A 24,768-nucleotide genomic window follows, 5' to 3' on the forward strand; every position below is an offset into this window, starting at 1 on the left:
ACTCTCGATGGTTTCTTGCTCTCCTTGACTCCTCACCGGTCATATCTATCCATTCACTTATTTCAAAGGCATCAAGACAATCTCCTACCTTGCCCCAAAAAGACCTCTGCAAAAACTGTGTCTCATCCCCGCACCCAAAATTGCCGTGTTCAGTTTTCCAACAAAACCCTAAAAATTTGAAATCAAACTTTCCCTATTAGTTTACTAGCCTAAAATCAGTGTTCTTTATTGGTCATCTCAACCCTTCGAAAACCTTTTGCCGAGATAGACCCGGAGAGAGCCCTCTCCTGTCCCTGTAGGGCTAGCTACGAGGCTAAGTGGTTTGATGTTGCCTTGGATTTTGTCTTTTTCAGCCTGAGGCCAAATTCAAGAGCTAACATAGTGGCGACCATACTGGGGAGAACAAATGGTTTGCTTGTTGATGTCATTTGTTTTATAGCTACAGACGGAGCCTGAAGTTATGCCAGGTAGCCTTCGAAACGCTTTTGCTTTGCATTAGCGGAAGTAGATAAACGCTGCTTCAGTCAATCTCCGGTCTAACTTGTAAACGTGACATCTAACTTGTTAATTGCCCCAGTACATGCATCAAGTTCAGATCTGATTGTTGATGGTGGACAACGATCAGACACTTGAAAGGCTGAAATCATTCACTTGGCGACTCTAAATCAGTTTCGAGATCAGATCCAAAGACTCCACTGGAGGATGATCCCGACTAGCAAAAACATGAAAGGACAACATGGACAGATCAGGTACTCAAGTTGGAATTTCATCCAAGACATTTTGTTCTTTGTCATAAATTATTTCTTCTCTTTTCCCAAGAATGTCAAGAAGGCTTTGCAAAGTATACTGTATTTGAGAAGAGATCCTCGACTTGCAGTTAATTCTTTCCATTTGAAGATTGTGAATACCAAAGATTTGCATGCCTTTGAGCTTGATCAAGATCCTTTTTCCGAATTTTGTGATGACCATCTTCAAATTGATGAACCTCAAGAGACCAAGATTGATTCTATACCTGCTGTACATACCCCTACACCTTGTAAAATTCCAGATCGGTATAAACCTCTTATTTGACTTTCTGTTTTCCATCCTTTCCCCAAAAACTATGATCTATACTTGCCGAGGTTTGACGGTGAATGTAAGAATGTCAACGCTGAGCAACATGTGCAGAATTTTGAGTCTTTTATAGACCTTTTTGAAGTTGATAGCGAAGATGTTAGTATAAGGCTTTTTGCTCTTTCTTTGCAAGGCAAAGTGAAGAGTTGGTTCAAAGCCCTGCCTGATGCGAGCATCTTAGATTTCCAGCAGTTTATCAAAGTTTTTCTCGACAGGTGGATGATCGGGCAGAACCTTTTCTTGATTGTAGAAGAGTATAACCAGCTGAAAAGATTGCCAGGGGAGACAGTACAACAGTTTTAGGCCAGATTTAACCAAGTTTATTATTCAATGCCAGTTGAGATAAGGCCTACTCCTAGATCTGCTCTCTTGCATTATCCGGGTGCCTTTGATCCGGAGATGGAGTTTCAGCTGAGAGAAAGGGATATTGCAACGCTTCATGAGATGCAAAACCGTGCAGTAAATGTAGAGGCTCATCTGTTGATCCGAAGGGCAAGGATGAAGGAAGAAGAGATGAAAAACATAGATCCGGAAAAATCGACATCTCTAGAGGTAAAGCTTGACATTTTGGTAAGTGCAGTGGAAAAGATGATGGAGAAGGTCACCGCAAGAAATGCTTATGATGTTCAAGCTCATGGCTCGCTGATTGAAGAAGAACAAGTTGCTGATCCAAAACATTTTGTTTCTTATCCTAGTTGTCATAGATCTGATAATGATTGTTTTGTAGATCACCTTGGAGAAGAGAGATCTGTTGATATGACATGTATGCTTGATGATGTCTTTTATACTGATGATTTGCCTCAGTTTGATCAGTATGATGATGATTATGTTCTCCAAACAGAAGCTAATCTTGCAGACAAATCAGCAGCTAGTTTGTGGGAGGAGGAAGAAGTTCACTTACAACAGCTCGAGTACAATGATCAACCGATGCATATCAGCTATGACATTGACGAGGAAAGTGCAACAAAGTTTGAAGTAAGTGAAGGATCTTTGCCTTTTTGTTTTGATTCGTTTCAGTTCATTAGAGAGAACTACCATGCAATCAGAAATCAAGTGTCAACAAGTCTTGATTTGAATCATCTTGAGAGCAATGAAAATTTTGTTCAAGACTTCTCATATTCAGATATCCAGCCCCCAAAAGCCATTGATTGTCAAGTTGTAGAAGAAGACTTGGAAGTGCACACACATGATTTAATGATTCAAGGTGACTCCGTACCATTCTGTTTTGAATCATTTCAGTTTTTGAAGGGTAGATTGCATAGTAAATCTTCAAATGAACAGCTTATAACAAATCAGCAATCTCTCAGTGTTAATGTTGAGGATGAGACAGATAACAAAATTCTTGAGCAGCCTGTAGCATCAGATTTGCAGCCACCAAATGAAATTGAAGGGCAGATTACAGATGAAGTTGTGGAAGACGAAATACATGATTTGATGATGCAGGAAGATTCTATACCCTTTTGTTTCGAAGCATTTCAGTTTATAAGGCAGAATCTTCGTAAAATCTCTCAAGAAAAAGATGAACAGCTAGAAGGATGTCATACATTTTCAATGGATACATTACAGCAGTCTTTTCAAGTTTTTCATGATCCAATAGCTGATGTTTTGGATGAGGTTTGCAGTCAAAGTCTTTCTCCATTAACTACATGTGAGTTTGAAACATGTGCTGATATGAACTTGATCCGGCAGCCGGTTTCTTTGTCATTTTCAGCAGGGGTCTCGTCACAAGGCTCAGATCAAAGTTTGCATTTATGGTATGAGGAAAAGAGAAGTAATCCATTGGATGAGCTAAGTTCCAATGTGTTTGAATTTCAAGATCCTTATGCAGTGTTTTTGGAGGCGGATAAAGAATTCATATCATTCAATGCATCTGTTTCTAAGTTGTCATGGGAGTTGCCTTTCAGTAGTTCTCTCTTGTTTTTCATAAGCGAGCCTTTGCGGAGAATTCAAACAGCAGACGGGATACTTACTTGGTTACATTGGTTGTTTCATTTCACTTGATCAGGTGATGAATGAAACTGTTAGAGTAGGTTTTGATGAATATGCTCAACCTTGAGCATCATTTCCAATTTGTCGGTTGTGTTTAAGTATCGAGTCAGTTTTTAGTTGAGTGAGAGTCAATTTGTGTTGTCAAGTCATCAGTTTTTAGTCATGTATTTCAGCTTGAGTTTTTGACTCCATTGCCCAATGGACGAAGGCACTGTCTGCTCTCCCAAAGATCTGCTGTTCTTGGCACCTCCACGGAGCTACCATCCCCATTGGAGCCAATGTTAGTGTCAGTCTTTGTAGCCTTCCTCCAGTGATCAAATATGCTCTTACGAAGTGGTCTTAGAGTGTCAAAATCAAATTTTGTCATTTCAGTGAATCTTCAAGCAAAATTTGGTCACTAGGCATTAGGTCTAGGGTTTGTTTTCACTCTTTTCAAAGTTGCCCAAATGTCGGTCCATGTCATCATTCAGCTGAGCCTATCATCATTCATAGGGTTGTCCTCATCATGTCATGTTTCATTGGGTCATTTTACACCTTGTTCATGCTTCAGTTGCGCCTAGGCAAGGTTCATTTCCCTCTCCTAGGGTTTTGAAGGCAATTTCTCTTGGATGGTCAAATCATTAGCAAAACTTGTATCCAGATGTTCATACACCTTCCCCTATCCTTCATGTACCTTATCAAACACTTCCCATCTCTGAGATCCTGCAAATTCCTCATTTTCGCACAAACCCTAGTTTCTTGCTACAACTTGGCAATTTTCTAGGTTGGGCCTGTGTTTTGCCCTTTTGGACCCCTTCCCCTCACTGGATTTCTGAGATTCCACTTTCCCCTGCTTCCTAACATCCCTCCCCACTCCCAAAAATTTCCTTAAGAATTTACAAGCCCCTCATCCCCTTCATTGCGCTTCATTTCCACAAAGTTCCTTGTTTCACACATCGGGATAAGTTTCACTCAAAAGATGTTTCAGAGCAATAAAAGATGAATTTTGGAAAACTGAGAGAGATTTTTGTCCACAACATGCCAAAGAAGAAAAACCTCCTTCACTTTTTACACAGGTGTCATGGTTTTAGAGAAATGTCAAAAATATCGTTGCCTCAGGAGAATCGAATGCACCTCTGAAGTGACCTTGGGAAAATCAAGTTTTCTCCTAGCTTGGTTGGCCAAATGACTTTCTTGATGAGTCAAATGATAACTAGACACAAAGAGCTTTCCAATGAGCTATCATGAGCTCAATTTGGAGTTGAGGAAGGCATTCAAAAGTTGACTACAACAACACTCTGCCTTGAGGCAGCCTCATTTGGCACATTTTGACCAGTCTTGGGAGATTTGATTTTTGACAAGGCAAATGAACTTCAAATTGAAAAATTCCACTTGAGTTGGAAATTAGACTCAGAGACCTTTCCAACGAGCTATTCTGCGCCCAATTTGGACACCGGGAAGGCCTCCAAAAAGTATCTGAAAGTCGCGCTACGCGTAGGGCTCAGGCGCGCTACGCATCAGGGTTTTGGCTCAACGCGTAGTGCGCCCGCGCTACCCTTAAGTTGGGGAGGTCCATTTCACAAAAACTCAGCATTTTTGGATTTGTCATGACAAATTACATTTGCTCAGCCACTGCCAAGACATTTCATTGAGGTTTGGGCCCTCAAAAGGTCAAAAAACAAGTAAAAAATGACCTTCTGCCACTTTTTTGACACACAGGAAGCAGTCTTGGGAGATTGCATTTTTGGAGGGGCAAATGGCCACCAAATTGAGAAATTCCACTTGAGCTGGAGAGTAGACATCCAGACCTTTCCAACAAGCCCACTTGTGCCTCATTTGGATGCCGGGAAGTGCCCCAAAAGTGGGCTGAAAGGCGCGCTACGCGTTGAGAAATGGCGCGCTACGCATCAGGGAAATTTGCCAGTTTTGCACCTTCAGCTTAGGAAAACGCAACATTTGACCAGTGTTGACTTTTGGTGGGATTTTTCACCCTCCTTGATGTAATTGATGTAATTTTATGTTGACATGACACTTTTTTTACCTATTCTAGAAGATTCATTCATAAAATGGCAAAAAATTAATGAATGAATTGGTTTCCTAGCTTATAGAGGCAAGTTGTTTTGATTGCCTAGTTTGTAGTGCTCAGTTTAGAATTGGTTGAAACAACTCCTAGGATGATGAGCTCGACCCCTAGAGGCAAGGGAATGTGTTAGCTTGCCTATATTATGTATTTTCTTAGTCATTTTCATGGTTGGACTCTGGAGGGATAAGCTTAGACTGTTTTACACTTTGTATCTCTGCAATTTTGGCAAAGGAAAGACTAGGGTTTTGCAGTACTATTTGGGATTCCTGTGGTGATTTGTGTTGATGGTGTGTTTCTCTCATGTACTTGTAAGTTTGTTATGTGTATCATTTTCCCACTCTTCTCTTCTGCAAATTAAGTAAATGAAGTGTTAAGGTAGAATTCATGGTTTCTATGCTCTGCCTTTAAGTTTGCTTAATATCTATGTTTTCATCTGTTTAAGGAGAACTCTCGATGGTTTCTTGCTCTCCTTGACTCCTCACCGGTCATATCTATCCATTCACTTATTTCAAAGGCATCAAGACAATCTCCTACCTTGCCCCAAAAAGACCTCTGCAAAAACTGTGTCTCATCCCCGCACCCAAAATTGCCGTGCTCAGTTTTCCAACAAAACCCTAAAAATTTGAAATCAAACTTTCCCTATCAGTTTACTAGCCTAAAATCAGTGTTCTTTATTGTTTATCTCAGCCTTTCGAAAACCTTTTGCCGAGATAGACCCGGAGAGAGCCCTCTCCTGTCCCCGTAGGGCTAGCTACGAGGCTAAGTGGTTTGATGTTGCCTTGGATTTTGTCTTTTTCAGCCTGAGGCCAAATTCAAGCGCTAACACCTTGGACACTGAGTCGCATAATGACCCAGCTCCCTACAGTGGAAGCACTTGACCTTGGAGAGATCTTTCTTCTTCCACTTTTCCTGCTTCCCTTCAGATGCTAGGGCGACATCTTCCTACTCCTGCTTGACTTTGACCCCTTGCTGCTGCTACCTGTCTTTGACTGCCCAGTATACTCTGGACAAATACTTCCTAGTCCTCTGAGACAACATTTAGGGCTGTCCTCACCATAAGCTTCTGATCCGGTGTCGCCCCTATAGCAGTCAACTGATCTCGGATCTCATTCAGTCCTCCGACGAAGGTGTCTATCGACTGTCCCTTCTTCATCTGATACGACCTCATCTGATTTTCGAGCACCATTCTTCTTTGCCCGGAAGTATGCTGGTACAGTTTCTTGGGAGCCTCCCACATCTCAAATGCCGTTTGCTTCTTTGCTATATGTGGTACCACATGATCCTTGACCTCGTCAAGGATAATGCACTTGGCCCTCGCCATTGCCTCTTCGTACCTATCATTATCACTGGGGTCGACTGGGACAACTATTACCTTTAAGGTGAAGTTCTTGACACGATTCTTGTCAAGCACTGATAAGATTCTGGCCTTCCAGACTGCGAAGTTCGATGCTCCGTCCAGTCTATCCTGGTCTCTTACTCCGTGTAGTGTCATGATGCTCCTCTACTTCCCTCTTGGAAGTTCTCTGTTCGACTCTTCTGAGTCTCTACTTCTCGTCTGGAAGTTCTCTTCTGGACTCCCTCTGAGTCCTAATTTCCCTCCTGGAAATCCTTCTGCCGCTTGTCGAGATGCCCCCTACTCTGATCGTCTTGTGCAACTGCACTACTGATCCGGGTTCCTCGGCTAGAAACCCTCGGTAACAACTCCTCTGGCCCTGCTCTATCAGGTTCTGTTCTGACTAGAGTACCTCACCAACTCCACTCTGCAATATTCCTGCAGCCTTCTAGACCCCAACAACTGCCTCTCTGTGAACTGCGTCAGCCCCTCTTTGCCTCACGCTGGCTTTGCGTCACCCTGGATGGGTCTACGTCAGCCCTGGGGTGCCCTACGTCAACCCTCTGGCCCTCTGCTACAGCAACGCTGGCCTCTCTGGGGCTCTACGTGGCTTTGGTTGGCTCTGCGTGGCTCTGGTTGGCTCTGCGTCACACTCCCTTGGCTTCTGTGCTGCTAGAAACAGCTTCTGTCACCTCGGGACAACTATTTTCTGCTGCTACTGCTCCGCTCGGCTGATGTCTTTTAGTCCTCCTATGATCTGTAATCACGCTCTGATACCATGTTGAAGTTTCTAAGTTTACTAGTTAGAAACCCTTCATGCACTTCTTCTGATTTATTCCTACCTACTTGTTATTTTTCTTTAACAAGTTATTTACAAAGTAAATACTGAAAATAAACACCAGTGCATGCTCAACATATTATAGATCAGCGACTAAAAGAAACAAGAACAAACACACCACATGACACCATTATTTTTGGACTAATGTCGCCGGAAAAACCCAATGTGGGAAAACCGGTGCAGCTATCTGATGGTTTTCTTATTAAGCAATATCAGAGTACAATCTGGGTGTCGAAACTGGCAAGCTTCTCACCCTTATCTTTATTAATACCCATTAATATTTTTATTTTCCTAAGTTTAGACTGAGGAACCCATTAAAAATATTAATTATTTTAATAACTCCTCATGCGGGTGGAATTTCTCAAAACGATTTATGGGTCTTGGAGATTTCATGGGCCTTAGCCTATCCTCCAAATTTCAAGGCTTGAGCACATCCTATGCTACCAAAATCAACAAGTCCATTTTACTACCGCAAACTGGACTCCCGTAGCAAGGTATTGATCCAAGAGGTGGAATCCTCAAGGATCCTGCCCATTTGTAGCTCTTTCGAACTACAGTTCTAAATCAACCCACCTTCCTCTTGGAGGTATCTTGGTTGTAATGGCGAACTCTTCCTCTTCGATCTATGCGGGCGCAACCTTCAAATCGTGCTTCTCATCCTTATCCTTCTTCTTGAGAGGACACTGAGTACCATAGTGACCCATCTCACAACACCTGAAACACTTGATCTTTGAGAAATCCTTCTTACGTCTCCGCTGCTCCTGTTGTCCCTTGATGCAAGGGCTGCATTATCCTCCTCCTCCTCGGGCTTCGACCCACTGCTGCGTCTTCCGTCAAGTTTAACCTTGACTAAGTCTCTCCTCAACTCGTCTTGTTTTAGAGCTGCCCACATCTCATCCCAATTTGGCAATGCTGCTCTGCCCAGGATATTCTGGACGAATATTTGCCACTCATCTGAGACAGAATTGAGGGTCAGTCTAACTAACTCTGAATCTTGATGTGTATGCCCCGCAACAGACAATTCATAACGGGTTTCCTTAAGCTTCGTGAGCAGATCTTAGCATCTACTCCAAATACATCTTCTGCTGCTCGGAAGACCATTGATATAGCGTTGCCAAGGCATCCCACATCTCCTTAGCAGTTCCTTTGCTAACGACATGACACACTACATGATCTTTTACTCCATTAAGGATCATCCTCTTGGCCTTCGCCATTTCTGATTGCTACTTCTTCAATGGATCTGCATCTGCAGGCACAACCATCACGCTGTCAACATATGTCTTGAGGGCATGCTCATCTAGAAGGAATGACATTCTAGCCTTCCAGATGACATAGTTGGATGCTCCGTCCAACTTGTCTTGATCCCTCAAGCCACTAGTTGCCATTTCTTCCAAAAATGTGAAGTCGAATGACCTCCTCTCTCCTCTGTGCTACTGCTGGGCTAGCCTACGCACTACTTGCTGGAGCTAGTAAAATTGCTGCCCCTTGGTGCTGCTCAACTCTAGAGAATTCGAATTCCTTGGCTAGGAATTCTCTGAGGAAGAAATTCCCTCAGTAGTGCTTCTCATCTTTCTTTGGACGATTTTTTGCCTAGCAAACTGCCTGTAGGAAAATCTGCGTCCCACCAGCTCTCCTCATGCTGAGGCTGCTCCCTCTGCCCTAGCAAAAATTCGATCTGGAATCCGTTCTCTTCATCGACTCTCTTGGAGAGAGATTGCCTCGAAATTTCAGACCTCCGGCTAAGAACTGCACAAACCCTCTGGGGTTTTGAACTGCTGCCTCATGCAGCTTTTCGATTTCCCTCTTTTGCTCAGTGTTGGATCTACTGGCTCCAATCTTCTTGCTTCACCTGCACCTCTGATACCATGTGAAAATTCCTAAACTGGAATTCCTACTGCAGCAACTGATGATATTTCTCCTACTTGTGAAAAATTCTGAATCCAACAAATCAGAAATCCTACTGCAGTAGACTGATTTGCATTACCTACTTGTGTTCTTTAGTTTAACAAGTTATTTGCAGAATTATTCAGAAAATATTAATGCAAATACATTGCAGCCTACACCAATATACAGATCAAGTACTGAAAAATAAATGAGACACCACACAAAGGACACTTATTTTTGGACTAAACGTCTCCGAAAAAACCCAGTGGGAAAACAGGTGCAACAGATATGAGGGTTTTATTATTAAGTAGATTTCTGAATACAACTGGGGTGCCAAGTCCGGCTCACCCAACAGAGAATAAACCTGGCAAAATTACCTCTATCCGGAGACACATATTTTGGCAGATCCAACAACTGGATGAACAAACCCCACAGGTGACAACGTTGTCGCTAGTGTTGTACAACGATGGCTGCTTCCAACTCTGTGCTGGAATTGCATCACCCTCCCAATGAACCTTCTCAGCTCAGAAATCAATTTGCTGAACTGATGCCCATTCTGCCTCACAGAAACCCCAACACTACCTCTAAGTGATTGTGTCAGCTCTCCAGCCTCTGTGTCACCCTCTTGGAGTTGCATTGTCTCTCTCTGGTGCTAAACTGCCTCTTTGTTATGTATTCTCGGCCTTGGACGAAAGTCCCACTACCGAACTGCTCCTCTGCACTAGAAGCTCACTTCGAAATTCTTAGCAAACCACGCCCCAGAATTTTGATCTAGCTCAAGTGCTGCTCTCACAGTGTGCGTTCTCCAATTGACCCAAGGCCTTCCTTTATACTTTTCCTGTTGAAAACTCAACGACCGTGATCTAATCTCTAATCAATGACTAAGATTAAATTAGACTTGATCCTTGTCACTTAGAAGCTTCTCACCCATATTTACATTAATTCACTTTAATTATTTTAATTTCCTAGGTTTTAACTTAGGCACCATTAAAAATAATTAATTATTTGAATAACATGCACTCCGGGTGGAATTTCTCCAAACGATTACTGGGTCTTGGATATCTCATGTGTTCTAGCTACTCCACAAAATTTCGGAGCTAGAGCACATCCAATGCTACCCAAAAATCAACACTCTTTCTTAGCGAGGAATGTGCTCTAGCAATACTTCCCAGCAGAAGTATCACACTGATCCACGACATCGGTCCTCTGCGCTGTTGATGCTCGGCCTGCTACCCTTCATCCACTGCGCTGCTGCAATCTGTATTGCTGCCCATGACATTGCCACTGTCACTGCTGCATCCGTACTACAACTCCCTCTCAATATGCTGCATCATGCTGCCCATAACACTGCCACTACTAACTGCTGCACTCAACTCTATTGCTGAGAAGTAAGCAACTGAAAAGTTACCCAAAATCTGAGATGTTGCTCAGTCTGGATGCCCCTTGACGCTGAAGCTACCTCTGTTGCTAATCTGTGCTGACCCTTTGATGCTACTACGCTGCTGTTGTATCTGCTCTATGCCTTCCGCACTGCTGCAACACTCCACTGCGCTGCTTCAGACTTTGGCACTCTAGCTCTGCCACTATTGCTCCATCATCCCTCCCACCAACTGACTCCTGTCATTCTGCTACTTTCATCAAGGGCTCCTGTAGCCGTTTGTGATCCAAGAGTTTGGGCATCCCAAGGATCCTGCCCTTCAGTAGCTCTTTCGAACTACAACTCCAAATCAGCACCTCCCTCCTGAAGATGTGGCTACCATCTCTGCCATGGAATGTCGAATTGCTCTCTTCTCCCTCTTTCGCTGCTACCCCAACAAAACCCGGATTTGGATTTCTTTGGCACTAGAAATCCTTTAAGGAACAAGCTCCCTCTGAATTTCGATTTCCTTCACGGAAATCCTTTTGCTAACCACTGTCGAACCACCCCTCTGATCTCTCTTTGATGCTGCTCAACACTGGATCTACATTTCTTGGCAAGAAATCTTCTGAGGAACTGATTCCCTCTACTTTGCTTCTGCGCCACTAGGTACTCTTCTGCACCAACATAATCAACACCCCACTAGCAACTCCAGATGAAATCTGCACTACACCTCTAGCTACGAAAATCGAAAAAACGAGACTCAACAATCTCCGTGCTGGCCCAATAACCACTGCGCTGCCCTCTGCAGCAACAACGTCACCCAGTCACGTTGATGCAAGCTCTGCGTGAGCCTCCCTTGGTGACCGCTTCACCCTTCCTTTATTTTCTTGGCCTGAAACTGCGTTGTCTCTTGGGACAACTGTCTTCACGCATAGATTTTTCCTCTGTCCTTTCGCTGATGGCTTCAATCCTCCTTGATCTGCAATCCCTTTGATATCATGTGAAAATTTCTAAATCCAACAAATAAGAAATCCTACTGCAGTAGACTGATTTGCATTACCTACTTGTGTTCTTTAGTTTAACAAGTTATTTTCAGAATTATTTAGAAAATATTAATGCAAATACACTATAGCCTACACCAATATACAAATCAAGTATTGAAAAATAAATGAGACAACCACACAAAGGACACACTTATTTTTGGACTAAACGTCCCCGGAAAAACCCAGTGTGGGAAAACAGAGGGAGCACATATGAGAGTTTTATTATTAAGTAGATTTATGAATATAAGTAGGGTGCCAAATCGGGCTCACCCAACAGAGAATAAACTCGACAAAAGTACCTCTATCCAGAAACAGATATTTTGGCGGATCCAACAATTGGATGAACAAACCCCATAGGTGACAACGTTGTCCCCAGTGCTATACAACGATGGCTGCTCCCATCTCTGCGCTGGAACTGCATCACCTCCTCAAGGGGCTATGTCACCCTCCTAGTGAGCCTTCCCGGCTCAGAAATCGATCTGTTGAACTGATGCCTGATCTGTCTCACAGAAACCCTAGTGCTGCCTCTAAGTGACTGTCAACTCTTTAGCCTCTGCATCACCCTCCTGGAGCTGTGTTGTCTCTCTCTGGTGCTGGACTGCCTCTTTGTTATGTATTCTCAGCCTTGGACGAAAGTCTCACTGTCGAACTGCCTCTCTCTGCACTAGAAGCTCACTCTGAAATTCTTCTTATCTCTTTGTTGAGCATTTCAGGCTTTGCATTGTTACCCTTTAAATTCCTTGCATCAACTTGTGAACTAGATTCGCCTTTAACAGTTTCATGAAAACCAAGACCATATTTGATGGCAGGAGACCTTTGACTATTAAGAATATTATCCAAAATCTTAGTACTATCTTGAAATCAAAAATGTTTATATTTTTCTTCTAATTTACCTTTTAGAATGTTTACCTCAACCTCCATCCTTTGATACTTCTTCTTCATACCTTCTTCAACCCTTCTTCCTTCTTCCATTTTCTCCTTTAATTTGAGGATCTCATCTTTCAACCCATTTTTTTGTTCTTCAAATGGTTGAAGTAGTTATTCATTCCGCTTATTTGATTTTTCAAGATCTGCGCTTAGAGAGACGATCTCAGCTCCAAGACGTTCACAATATTGTTTAGATTCCATAGCAACATTAACTGATTTAGTATGATCCTTGTTATCATATGCCTACAACTTGTCTTTAAGATTAACAATCTTTTTCAAACAAGATCAAGTTTTTTTCTAAGATCAAAAACTTCTTCTAACTTGTCTTCTTCTGAATCAACAACTCCATCTGACATAACAAAGGTTGTTTCATTTTTTGACACATTGTTAGGGATAGGATTACCTGGTAGTTCCCTTGATGAGGAATCTTCCTTTGGGATTTCTTCATGGATTGCTTGTAGCTTATCCCACACTTGCTTTGCAATTGTATAATGCATAACCTTGTTTAATGTTGAATTAGGTATGCTATAAAAGATGTCACTCAAAGCCTTACTGTTCTTTTGCACTTCCTTGTCTGATGGAGGAATCTTGGTGTAGCCATTGCATACTAGATACCAAACATCAAGATTCATTATATTAGACTTCATCTTTTCTTTCCATTGTTGATAATTATCTTTGCTTAGCATAGGCACATTAGCATTGTCTATTGTTTTTGACTTGCCTTGATCTTTTGCTTCTAGAGGCATCATTTTTGAATTTGTTTTCTCTTTAGAGTGATTACTTTCACTTTTACCCCTGAGTTCAAGTTCACTTGCTTCACTGTCATCATCACTATCATTATTGCATAGACAAGGAAATGGACCACAGTTAGAACAAAAGCCCATACCTGATAATTCTTTTATGCCGTCTTCTTCATTCTTGTTTAATAGAAAGCGAGGTGCTCCCAGACTTGAATATTTGCTGACATCTATACTATCACTGAATCTGATATGTCACTATCACAGTTTTTTGAAGACCTCCTTCGATCTGTCTTCTTCTTTCCCATCATCTTGTCGGATCTCCTTCAAGCGATCAAGCTTCTTCTTGAAGACCTGCTCTGATACCAATTGTTGGGAAAAATATTGAGAGGGGGGAGGGTGGGTGAATCGATATTTTAAAACTCACTAAAACCTTTCAATTTCTTATTCACAATTATGTTCTCAACTATAATGAAGAAAACCCGCGTATGTATGCGAATGTTATGCAGAAAACTAGCATATATCCAGTTAACTAACTTTTTCAATTAATCCATCATTTGTTTAACTTGAACCAGTGTATCAATACTTCATTAGGCATTAATTAAACGGTAACCATGTGCAGTAAGAACAGAATAAACCATCACACATAAGCAACACATCAACACACATGAACACCAGGATTTTTAGGTGGAAACCCAATGTGGGAAAAAATCACTGTTGCTGTCGTCTTTGTCTTCATCTTTTATTATAATGAAAAACTTCTTACAATCTTGTACTGGTGCAGACTCATACCAGAACGCAGGCATCCACCTGCAGAGGGCTACAACCTTTTCTCGTTCTCCAGCACCCACTAGAAGGGAGCTCCAACCCCTGATCTCATTTACTGACACCCATCGGAAGGGAGCTCCTACCTCCCTGATTTGATTTACCAGCTACCATTGGAAGGAAGCTTCGACTTCCTCACTAAAGGCTCCAACCCTCAACACCTCCATGGACCACGTTTCATAAATTTTCACACTAGATCCACTTGATACAAAACATCACAACTTGTAGGCCACTTTTCATCAAATTTTCAGACTGGACCCACTACCATCATTTAAGCCCAATACCAAATATCAAAACTGAAACTGATCACTGCAACAAATCACTCAATCATTGAACCAACTGAATCAACCAATCACTGAACCAACTGAGACCCAAATCAATCAACTTATTCTCAAACAACCAAAGCAGTTAGATCACTGTAACCAGAATACCAATACTAAACCCAAACACTGCATCAACTCACTGAACCAACTGAAAACCCTGATCAATAAAATGTCAGAATATATACACTACTTTACTTTAGCAAATCCACGTGTATACACGACTTCCTTGAAGCATACCCGCATACAGATCTCAAAACATTGAACCCTGAAACTGAATCACTGTCATTCTGAAACAAACACTGAGTTACACCCTGAACCACTGAATCATTCTAAAATAATCACAGAACCATCATAGATCTTTAATCACATACAACTAGTAGCATCATCATTCTTCAATCAATCAATTCATCTTCAATCATCATTGTTAAACCCAGATCATCAAGTAAGACTTCATTGACAGACAACAGAAACATAGCAAGGCTGATTACACTGATCAGGCATCTAATTTAGCAAAACCCTAACTTATATATGCGCTTTCCCCAAAACATTTCCATGTGTATGCGTGCTTTTCAAGAATCAAACCCGCATACTGATCTGTCTAAAGTGCAGAATCGATACGCGACTTACCAACATTAAATCCACGTATTTACATGCCTTTAAAGTTATTAAACCCACGTACAAGTTTGCAACTATTGACTTATAGCTTCGCTGCACATCAGACCTTCAGAACAAACCCATCTCTCAACATACATAATAAAACATGCGCCAGACATAAATATTACAGATCAAATCAATCCATTATCACTATAGTCATTTTAGATCTATTGGATCTAATCCATCATCAAATTCCTAGGCACATACTTAGTTTCAGATCAACCAATTCATTAATACTCCATACATGCACACTTGCTTCAAATCTAATTATTCATAAAAATATTCATCACTTGCACACACCAAGTTCTTTGATCTTCATCTCCTTATATAGCTTAGCTTTTATCCAATACCACAGGTCAAAACCATACTAATGCCGATGGCATTCTTTAACAGGATCAAATATCCGTTGCTGGGCTCAATACTATGGGTCAATACCATGGTAAAGATCCTTGGTATTTAGAATACCATGGTGCGGAAACTGTACGCGCCTTTTCTTCTTCATACCCGCGTGTGTACGTGACTTTGCTTTACAGAACTCGCGTATACTTCTTCAAACGTCCTCTTTATCATTCCTTTGTCTTTGAACTGATATTCCCTTTCTGTCACATCTGTATTGATCTGAATACTCATCTTGCTACCATTATGTTGACATGTTCATTAAGTAGGTTGCCATCAAAAGACAACTCATCAAGTAGGTTGCCATCAAAGACAACACATTAGTCATAATGCCAACAAATTTCTAGCTAATTTTATTTTTTATTTTTACTAGAAAATTAAATAAAAGACTCAAGAGGGGATTACACATATTTTTCCACCCTCTAAGTGGGTCTAAAAATACTTTGGCAATGGTGTTCTAATTATAAGTAACCATTCACCAAAAAATTCCTAGACAACACTTTTACATCAAGATATTGCAATAATCACCCATAGAAGGGGAATTTTACAATAAACATATGACCCCTTTTACTCAACCAAATTCTGTGACACAAGACACATGATCTAGTATGATAAAAATACATAGACTCGACAACACTAAGACTCAACTAAGACCTTATCAGAGGATTACACTCTAGCTTTAGGGGATGCTTTGGAGAAAAACTCTGCTAATTATTCATGTTTAGAAACACAAATAATTAGGGAGGCTAAAAACTCCCTAGAGTGAAACTCTTTGTTGAGAATCAAAGGCTTACCTAAGTGTTTTTACATGGCTTCATAGTCATAATAGAATCATTTTTATAATAAAATTGCAGAATTTGAGATGACAATGATGACAATGATTTCAATTTTTTTTTATCTATTGCTGTGTACACTGCTTCCTAGAACTGTTGACATATGCATGGTCAACATGGTCAAAGACCACGGAAAAACCCCATAAGGGGGAAAACCCTTTGAAATTTCTTCTTCTATTAGATTGTCATAAAATGTTCAGCAGAGAGTACAATGAGCCCAATCCATAAACAAGAGTCAAAGTCAAAGGCTGGACTTATCAACTAATCAACCAACCAAGATTCAATGTGACAATGATGAAATAGTCAAATCTGATCAACTGTTACAATCTGCAGTTCTGTCCAAGTCAACAACAGTGAAAGTGTGCCCTAACCAGTCCACAAAGTCAACGGTCAACTCAGCAGAACAACTCGGTCAAATCAGCAATAAATGTGGCCTCAAGCGCTGGTCAATGTCAACCCAAAACAGGTCAAAAACACCCACTCAAACTCGGTCAATCTGCAATCTTCTCTGCAGTCAAACCTGTGGTCAACCCTGAAGTCAATGCTAGTGAAACAACCCAGATCATCTCGGTTTTTGTGGCAGTCAACTCGGCCTGAAGAAATCGGAATTTTTCCAGTCAAACCAAGTCAAATGATGAAGTCAAACTCGGTCAAACTGAAGTTAAACCTTGGAGCTGAAAAGTCAATGCAGAAAATGTCTCCTTGGACCCTTGCACATGTGAAATGAAAGCCACCTCAGACCTTTATGAACCATTCAAATTTCAGAGAAAAGAAGAGATGATGTGTTATGTTGATGTCCAAATGAGCTTGAGGTCACTTGTATTTATGTGCATTGGAGAAGGGGCAATTTGTCCTTAGGCCGATCTTGACAATTTTTATACTTGTGGGCTTGACTTCAAAAATACATTTTTTTTGTATCCAAATTTAGTGCTTCAAAGGTCGATTTTGGTCCTCTCAGAAAAAAGTAATGTCGTCCAATGATTGGAATTTGTCACTGAGCTGCCAAACTAACAAGATCCATATAAACACCATGAATATATGATCATTGTCAAACATTTTAATGTCAATTGAGAATCAATTCTATGCTAAGTCACCTGACACGGGGATTCGGGACACGTAGGATTCGGGATTCGTGGTGTCGGATTCGGGACACGCTGACCCCCGGAACAGGACACGTTAGGACACGTTATATATTATTTTATTAAAAATATATATATATATATATATATATATAAATTTATAATATATTTAAAAATATATATATATATATATATATATACATTAAAAATTAGATATTAGCATATTTCTTATACAAATTTTAATTAATGATACAAATTTATTGATTTCAAAGTTCAAACATAAATCTTCATTCTTCATCTATAGCTATTAGCATGCATAGTATATACAAAATTCAAATAAATGTCAGTGGTACTAGTCACATAAACATAAATGATAAACATGCTGAAGTCACATAAACATAAATGATAAACATAAAAAAATGATCTTATATTCCTTGTTTTAAACCGGTTACACTTCACTGTAACGTTCCCCGAATTGGGAAAGCATATTCCCGCTGGAATGTGCTAAGAGGAAGTATGTTATTTTAAAATAATACATGTATGCAAAACCCTCTATACATATATCTGCACATCTAAGGTCATTTTTTCCGTTGTCTCTGTTTCAAGATGTATGTTTGCATTTAAACTTGTTCTTAAACAATTCGTTTTAAGTGAAAATGCAATCTTCAACCATCAATAATAATAATAATATTGTTTAATGCCATAGATTGATTGTGTGTTCCGCATGCCCCAGAACAAGTGAAACTAGAATTAATGAAATGCACGATAATTGGCAATGCGTGAAACTAATACTAAAAATACCAGGCGCAAAACATCCGAGCAAAATTCAGTTTGTCCGCTCCTCGCTGCGACAAAGCAATGATGCAATCCTTTGCGGCTTTGCCAAATACACTGAAGTCTGACTGAATCCTTTGCCGTCAACTGGGAGAGACACGCCCCTTTTAAGTTTTAACCTAGCAGCAGATCCGAAAACGAATCCGCAAACCAGGACTCGACAGGAAAATCGTGACACGCTTTCAAATTTAGAACACGTCCCTGGACACGACGTGCCACAAGAGGACACGACGAGTCCTGCCATCATGACACGTGTCAGGACAGAATTGTGTCCGATTCGTCCGATTCGCGATTTGTCCAGGGTTTTGGACAAATCCGGTTTCATAGATTCTATGTTATAAAGGAAGAGATCCTAGTCCAAGTATGATGAACCTTAATTTGAGTCAAAGCTGAAGTAAAATTGACTTATAATCCCTTCATAGAGAGAACATCGTGCCATCACTTGATGGGATTGCTTTTTGTTAACCTCTTTAATTCCCTGTTCACTTTTTTGCACTTGCCAATAAGTTTAATTTTTAATTTCTCATTAATGTGGACCTAGGTGTTTTCAATCTTCAGTCTTCAATAATATTTTGATTTGTTTTTCTTTGCTTGTGATAGGTTTTCTGCCATGATCAACATTTTTTAAGGTAATTATACTCGATCTTTGACTTCGTCTTTATTCTTTGCAGGACATAATAGCAAGATTCAAGGAGAGAAGACATGACAGTGAGCATATTGTATGGTCAGACTTTCCCAGTAAGGTTGCAATACAAATGAATGATACACACCCAACTCTAGCTATTCCTGAGCTAATGCGGGTCTTAATGGATCAAGAAGGACTTGGATGGGATGAAGCATGGGCTGTAACATCAAGGCAAGCTGTTAACTGTTCAAACCTTTAGATCCATTGTGGCTTTTTAATTTCATTAGCCAATATTTTATAATATGAGAAAATTTTCCTAGTATTTTTTTTTTTAATTTTTTTGTAAATTTGTTGAACATTAAATTCAAAGGTAGTTAATATTTTACTCTAATTTTCAGAACAATTGCCTACACCAACCACACAGTTCTTCCTGAAGCTTTGGAAAAGTGGGCTGTTGCTCTTATTGCTAAGCTCCTCCCTCGTCACATGGAGATAATAGTGGAAATCAACAAGCGGGTGAGCTAATATTTTTCCAAGTTATGAATTTGATCATTCATTTGAATTCACATGAGTATCTTATTTTATTTTGTGTGTTCAAGACAGGCCTTCTAGTTAAGATATTGTATACATTTGTTAGAATTTAAGGGCTTATATCTGTTTTTGTTGTAATGTAGTTCCTTGAAATGATACGCTCCTCTCAACCTAATATGGAGAGTAGACTCAATAATATGTGCATCATAGATGATTCAAATCCCCATAAGTCTGTTGTGCGCATGGCAAATTTGTGTGTGGTATCGTCACATACGGTAAGCATTACCCTTCTAAACTAAGCTATAATATTTTGTATATTTCATGAATTGTATAAAATTTTCTTGGTCGCATGGAATATTGTTTTTTACACAGTTCTCTCATTATCATTACATGGAGGTTATTTTTGGTTTACATGTAAATTATTTAGTAGCATTGCCTACATAAACTGTAAAGTTCAAGTTTTTTGTGACACTAGAATATTCTTGAATTCGACTCTACAACTTACAATACATTTATGATTTGCTGTTAAGGTTGCTTAACATATACTCTGATGATGTTACTTTTGGATTTTTTTTTGAAGTGTAATTTTTCACATATTATGTAATTTCTTCTCTTTTCTTTAAGAAAACAATATGATTTCTTTTTATATTAAATAATTTGATATTCAAAATCTTAAGACAAATATCAAGTTTCAAATTAATTCCACTGTTTTTTATAAGTAACCCTAGAATGCTCTATCTAAATGTCTCCTGGTTATAAATGTAGTTATCTGTAGTAAACAGTCACTGTTTATTACATGATGACAAAATATTTCTGCAAAAGAATATATTGAAATAATAATTGATTGATGAGAATGATGGATTACAATGTGCCTTGTGACGGTGTACTCGTAAGGAATCAGGATTGGTTAGTCACGAGTTGAAGGGGTATGTGCCCTTTGACCTTTCATTAAATTAAATGAAATTATTTTATTTATTATTATTTATAGTATTCTTATGTTTATAACATTACCACCCTCTTAAGGAATGCTTTATCCTCAAAACATAGTATATTGGATTCTCTCTAATTTGAGCATGTTTTTGTGGTAGAATGAAGTTTATTTGTTTTAGGGTTTTGACTTCATTTTTGCCTTTGCATGTTGGTGAGGGTCTTGTTGCTTGTTACCCACCAAAACCGGGTAACCCCTAGGAGAAAATTTCCCACCCATTGGACAGCCAACTAACTAGCATCCCTATGATGACTCATAGATAGCTTACATTAAAGCTCTCCACCTATGCTTTGTTCAGTGCTCTCTCCCATTTGGCATGCTTCTTGAAGGAAAGTGGGTGATGTATCAGAAGGTACACTAACCATTTATGTAATCATGTGCTTCCATTTAATGTTTTGGGGCATACTAGTATGGATCACAGGCTAAGCTGGATGATTGACTACTCTTGATTGTACTCTTGTTCCCGTGATGTCTAGCGTGATGTCCCTTGAGGTCCTTCCTTCAAGAGGGGCACTATTAGGAGGCATTGATTGGTATAGCATGCCAATGATAATCCATACTTGCCACCTTCAATGTTTCCCTTATTATCCACATCCATTCTTTTAGTTGATTTTCATTGGTCATTGGAACCAACACCCTACATCCACATCTTTGAGTTTGGCTTGGTAATTTTTGGAGAGGTTGATGTCGCTAAAAGAAAGATAAAAGCATATGAAGCCACAAAAAAAAAATGAAAATGCAAAAGATGGTTGGGACATAATAAGCACATGGGAAAAATGCTAGTATAAACTCTATCCCCCTCATTAATCATCACTTGGTTTCTTAGCATTTCATATTCTATCTAAGCAAAGGAACCCATGAATGTCCCAACCTCAATGAGCATGCCAATGGTAATCCATACATGTTGCCTTCCATGTTTTCCTTATTACCCACATTCATTCTTTGGGTTGTTTGTCATTGGTCATTGGAACTGACACCCTATATACTCATCTCAGAGTCGGGGCCTGGAAATTGATACGAACAAAAGTTCATGATCACACAATTATTCAGAATATTTAGAATGTGAGAATATCAATCACAAGATAAATAATATATATATATATATATATATATATATATATATATATGTTTGATTACAAAAAGTGATGTTATTACAAATGAGGGCTCCATATATATACCTGGAGTTTGGCTTGGTAATTTACTTGGAGAGGTTGATGTCGCTGAAAGAAAGATAAGAGCATATGAAGCCACAAACAAGAAAAATGAAAATGCAAAAGATGGTTGGGACATAATAAGCACATGGAAAAAATGCTGGTATGAACTCTATCCCCCTCATTAATCATCACTTGGTTTCTTAGCATTTCATATTCTATCTAAGCAAAGGAACCCATGAATGTCCCAACCTCAATGAGTATGCCAATGGTAATCCATACTTGTTGCCTTCCATGTTTTCCTTATTACCCATATCCATTCTCTGGGTTGTTTGTCATTGGTCATTGGAACTGACACCCTATATACTAATCTCAGAGTCAGGACCTAGAAATTGATACGAACAAAAGTTCATGATCACACAATTATTCAAAATATTTAGAATATGAGAATATCCATCACAGGATAAATAATATAAATGTTTGAGTACCGTTGTCCACTGGAGTGGCACCTGATGATTATATGAAGACTCCATGCCCAAGGATGATCCAGAGGACACTTGTACCATCAGATATCGTCAGTGAACAAAGTTTTTTAACTCTACTTCTATCTTCTCATCATCTTTCTTGTACCCAGATTCCACACCCTGCGGGGAATTGTAATAAGTGATACTAGTAATAATGAGTTTTTGAGCCTGTATCAGGCCTAGGATGTTGGAGCTCGATCAGCGAATGAGTACACCGTGGAGTGTTTTTTTTATCTGGTTAATTATCTCTTCTTTTTTAGAGGCGGAAAATTTGCTGGGTTTCCGTTTTTTCACTCACGTTTTACCCCAAAGTTGGGGTGACTGTTTGAAGGTTGAGCCCCTAACATATCTTAGTGTCTAGAGTCGATGTATATTATCATGCTAGATGATACAAAAAATTTCGTGGAATTTGGTTCTGTCTAGGTAGTTATTTTTTAATTTTTTGGTTTTTTTGCACTGTGGAATTGCTAATAAAATTATACTTGTAATGTAATAAGTGATGTATAGAGAAGTTGTATGGGGTATGAGTAATGAAATTTGCACCTCTCACCCTCAACTTTCTACTATGACACACTTTGATGGGTTAAAAATGTGTTTTGAACCTTCAAAACCCACTTTTCTTGAGTTTAGTGGGAAATTTGGCAATTAATTAAGCCAGGAATTAAATAAAAGGAGAAAAATAAATATCCACACATGCTAAATGTTGCGGAAATGAGGTGGAAAATTAGGGGGGAGTTAAAGTGAAGTCCCAAGGTGATGTGGACTCCTAAAATCAAGGAAAGGGCACGCGCTCAAATAAAATCGAATTTCTGGCTTTAAAGGAGAAAATTGCTTACTCGGAAATTCGAATTTGTGAAGTTAGTGAACATTTGGGAGGATTTGGGAGAATATTTGGTGGAGATTTTTGTGGGAAATTGTCCCCACATGGGTTACCACCCATATACTCTTGTCATTCTATCATAAAATTCGAATTTGGCACATAAGGGAAGAAGAAAATGATATCCACTTGCCAGAATTCGATTTTTACAATTGGCATTGGAGCTCCATTCAACAAATTTGAATTTCTCTTTGGGATTGTAACCTCATGCCACTTGTTTAATCACTTCTACATTGGGATTGGCTCTAATTCCATTTGTTATTGTTATTTTTCATTGGGATTTGCTCTCAACTCTCTATATAATAGAGCCATGGGTTCTCATATTGTATCATGTAATAAGCCATTGGGCTTCAGGGAACTCTGCCATTTTGTACTTGCATACTTTCTTAATACAATCAAGACTTTGGGGCTATTTGGTTGGTGTTCTCTTGGCGTTATGAGATGATGTCCTTTCATACTACTGCTATTGTGTTTAATTTCTTTTGCATATTGAATTAATATTAGTTTATGCCTGTCATCTTACTTGGATTGATGTATGCAAACTATCTTACACATATCATTGATTTAGAGTAGTCTTCTAGGGATAAGCTTGCCAATTCATTTTAGGAGGAATGCTTGGTTTATTTTATTCGTTATATTACTTTAATCTTGTGCAAACTAATATGTGTTCAAGTGTGTAGGAAATATCTTTTGTATTGTGTGCAGGAATCCATCTGGAAGTGGGAGAAATCTCAATTAGATCAACTCACTCCTAGAGTCACAATGATCCAAGACTCAACCATTTTTTCGCCCCAAGTTTTCCATCCAACGAAGAGCAAAAGAAAGTTTTCTTAGTCTATAGCTACTGAATCATCCATTTAAATTCAAAAATACTTCTTTGATTCTAGTTCTTTCAAAGTTATATCTTCTATTCAAGAGTCATTTCCAAAGCTAGGCAAGTATGGGGTTCACTCCCATTACTTGAGCTAGTACTTTGTATATTAAATTCTAATTTTAGTTTTGGTTTCTTTTTCCTAATTTCACACTGACAATTGGTATTTTTTTGTATATTGCAGCCCATAAGCTTGAGCATTAGGCAACAAGGACCTTGAGGAGAAGATTTGGAAAACTACTCACTTGTGTGTCTGCAGGACCCCCTCACACTATCCAAAGATTGATTTGTAGGGAACCCATAAGCACTTGGGAGAGAGTTGCAAACTCATTGAGGCCGTGGGCCTTTTGAGCCTTGTGAACCTCTTTTGGAGAGTTTTTCCATCTTCAAGTTTGTTGTTATATTTTTGGGGGAGAGAGTTTAGCTTTGTTAGAGTCTCATATTTGTAAATATCTCTCTCGTATTGTGGGATGCCCTCTTAGAAGCTTTTTTACCCGCTTTAAGCACTAATAAAAGATGAAAAAAATTGTTGGAGGGAGCTTGGGATTTTTCTCATAGCATCCCCCTTCCTCATTTAGAGGAGGGATTTTTGTGGGTGGCCTAATCTTGCTTTTAGTTTTTTTTAGCTTTCTAGCTTTTAATTTCATATTATGCATGCTTAAAATCAACACATTTCACTCCACATGCAAAATTTTACTAATCTTGTATTTAAATTCCACATGCATATGCTCTCAAGTTTTGCAAACTATTTCTCTTTGAAACATTTGCATGAAACATTAGTTTAATTTGGGGAATTAACACAATTTGCACTTCATTTAGGCATTTTAGGATATGAAGGCCCCAAGCCTCACTTAAACTTACCTCCAACTTAAGTTGGCTGAATAGACTTTTAGGGACCCTATACCTCTATTGACTTCTCATTGTGAGATCCAAATATTTGGGTGAGGATGAGGTCTGGGGACTAGAGTTCA

The 24,768-nt window shown here is 39.4% G+C and overlaps 1 protein-coding gene across 1 annotated transcript in view; it reads left to right on the top strand.

Moving 5' to 3' along the window:
* LOC149149237 (alpha-glucan phosphorylase, H isozyme-like) overlaps nucleotides 1-24,768 on the top strand; it is a 319,983-nt gene that overhangs the window by 179,692 nt on the left and 115,523 nt on the right. The window contains exons 9-11 of the mRNA XM_089440496.1: nucleotides 18,902-19,086; nucleotides 19,254-19,371; nucleotides 19,530-19,661. Of these exons, the coding sequence (XP_089296622.1) occupies nucleotides 18,902-19,086; nucleotides 19,254-19,371; nucleotides 19,530-19,661 (435 nt within the window). The remainder of the gene's footprint in view (nucleotides 1-18,901; nucleotides 19,087-19,253; nucleotides 19,372-19,529; nucleotides 19,662-24,768) is intronic.

The sequence above is a fragment of the Pinus tabuliformis genome, chromosome 9 (genome assembly GCF_031772625.1).
Source record: "Pinus tabuliformis cultivar Carrire ecotype Pingquan chromosome 9, CPIR1, whole genome shotgun sequence".
Taxonomy (NCBI): Eukaryota; Viridiplantae; Streptophyta; class Pinopsida; order Pinales; family Pinaceae; genus Pinus; species Pinus tabuliformis.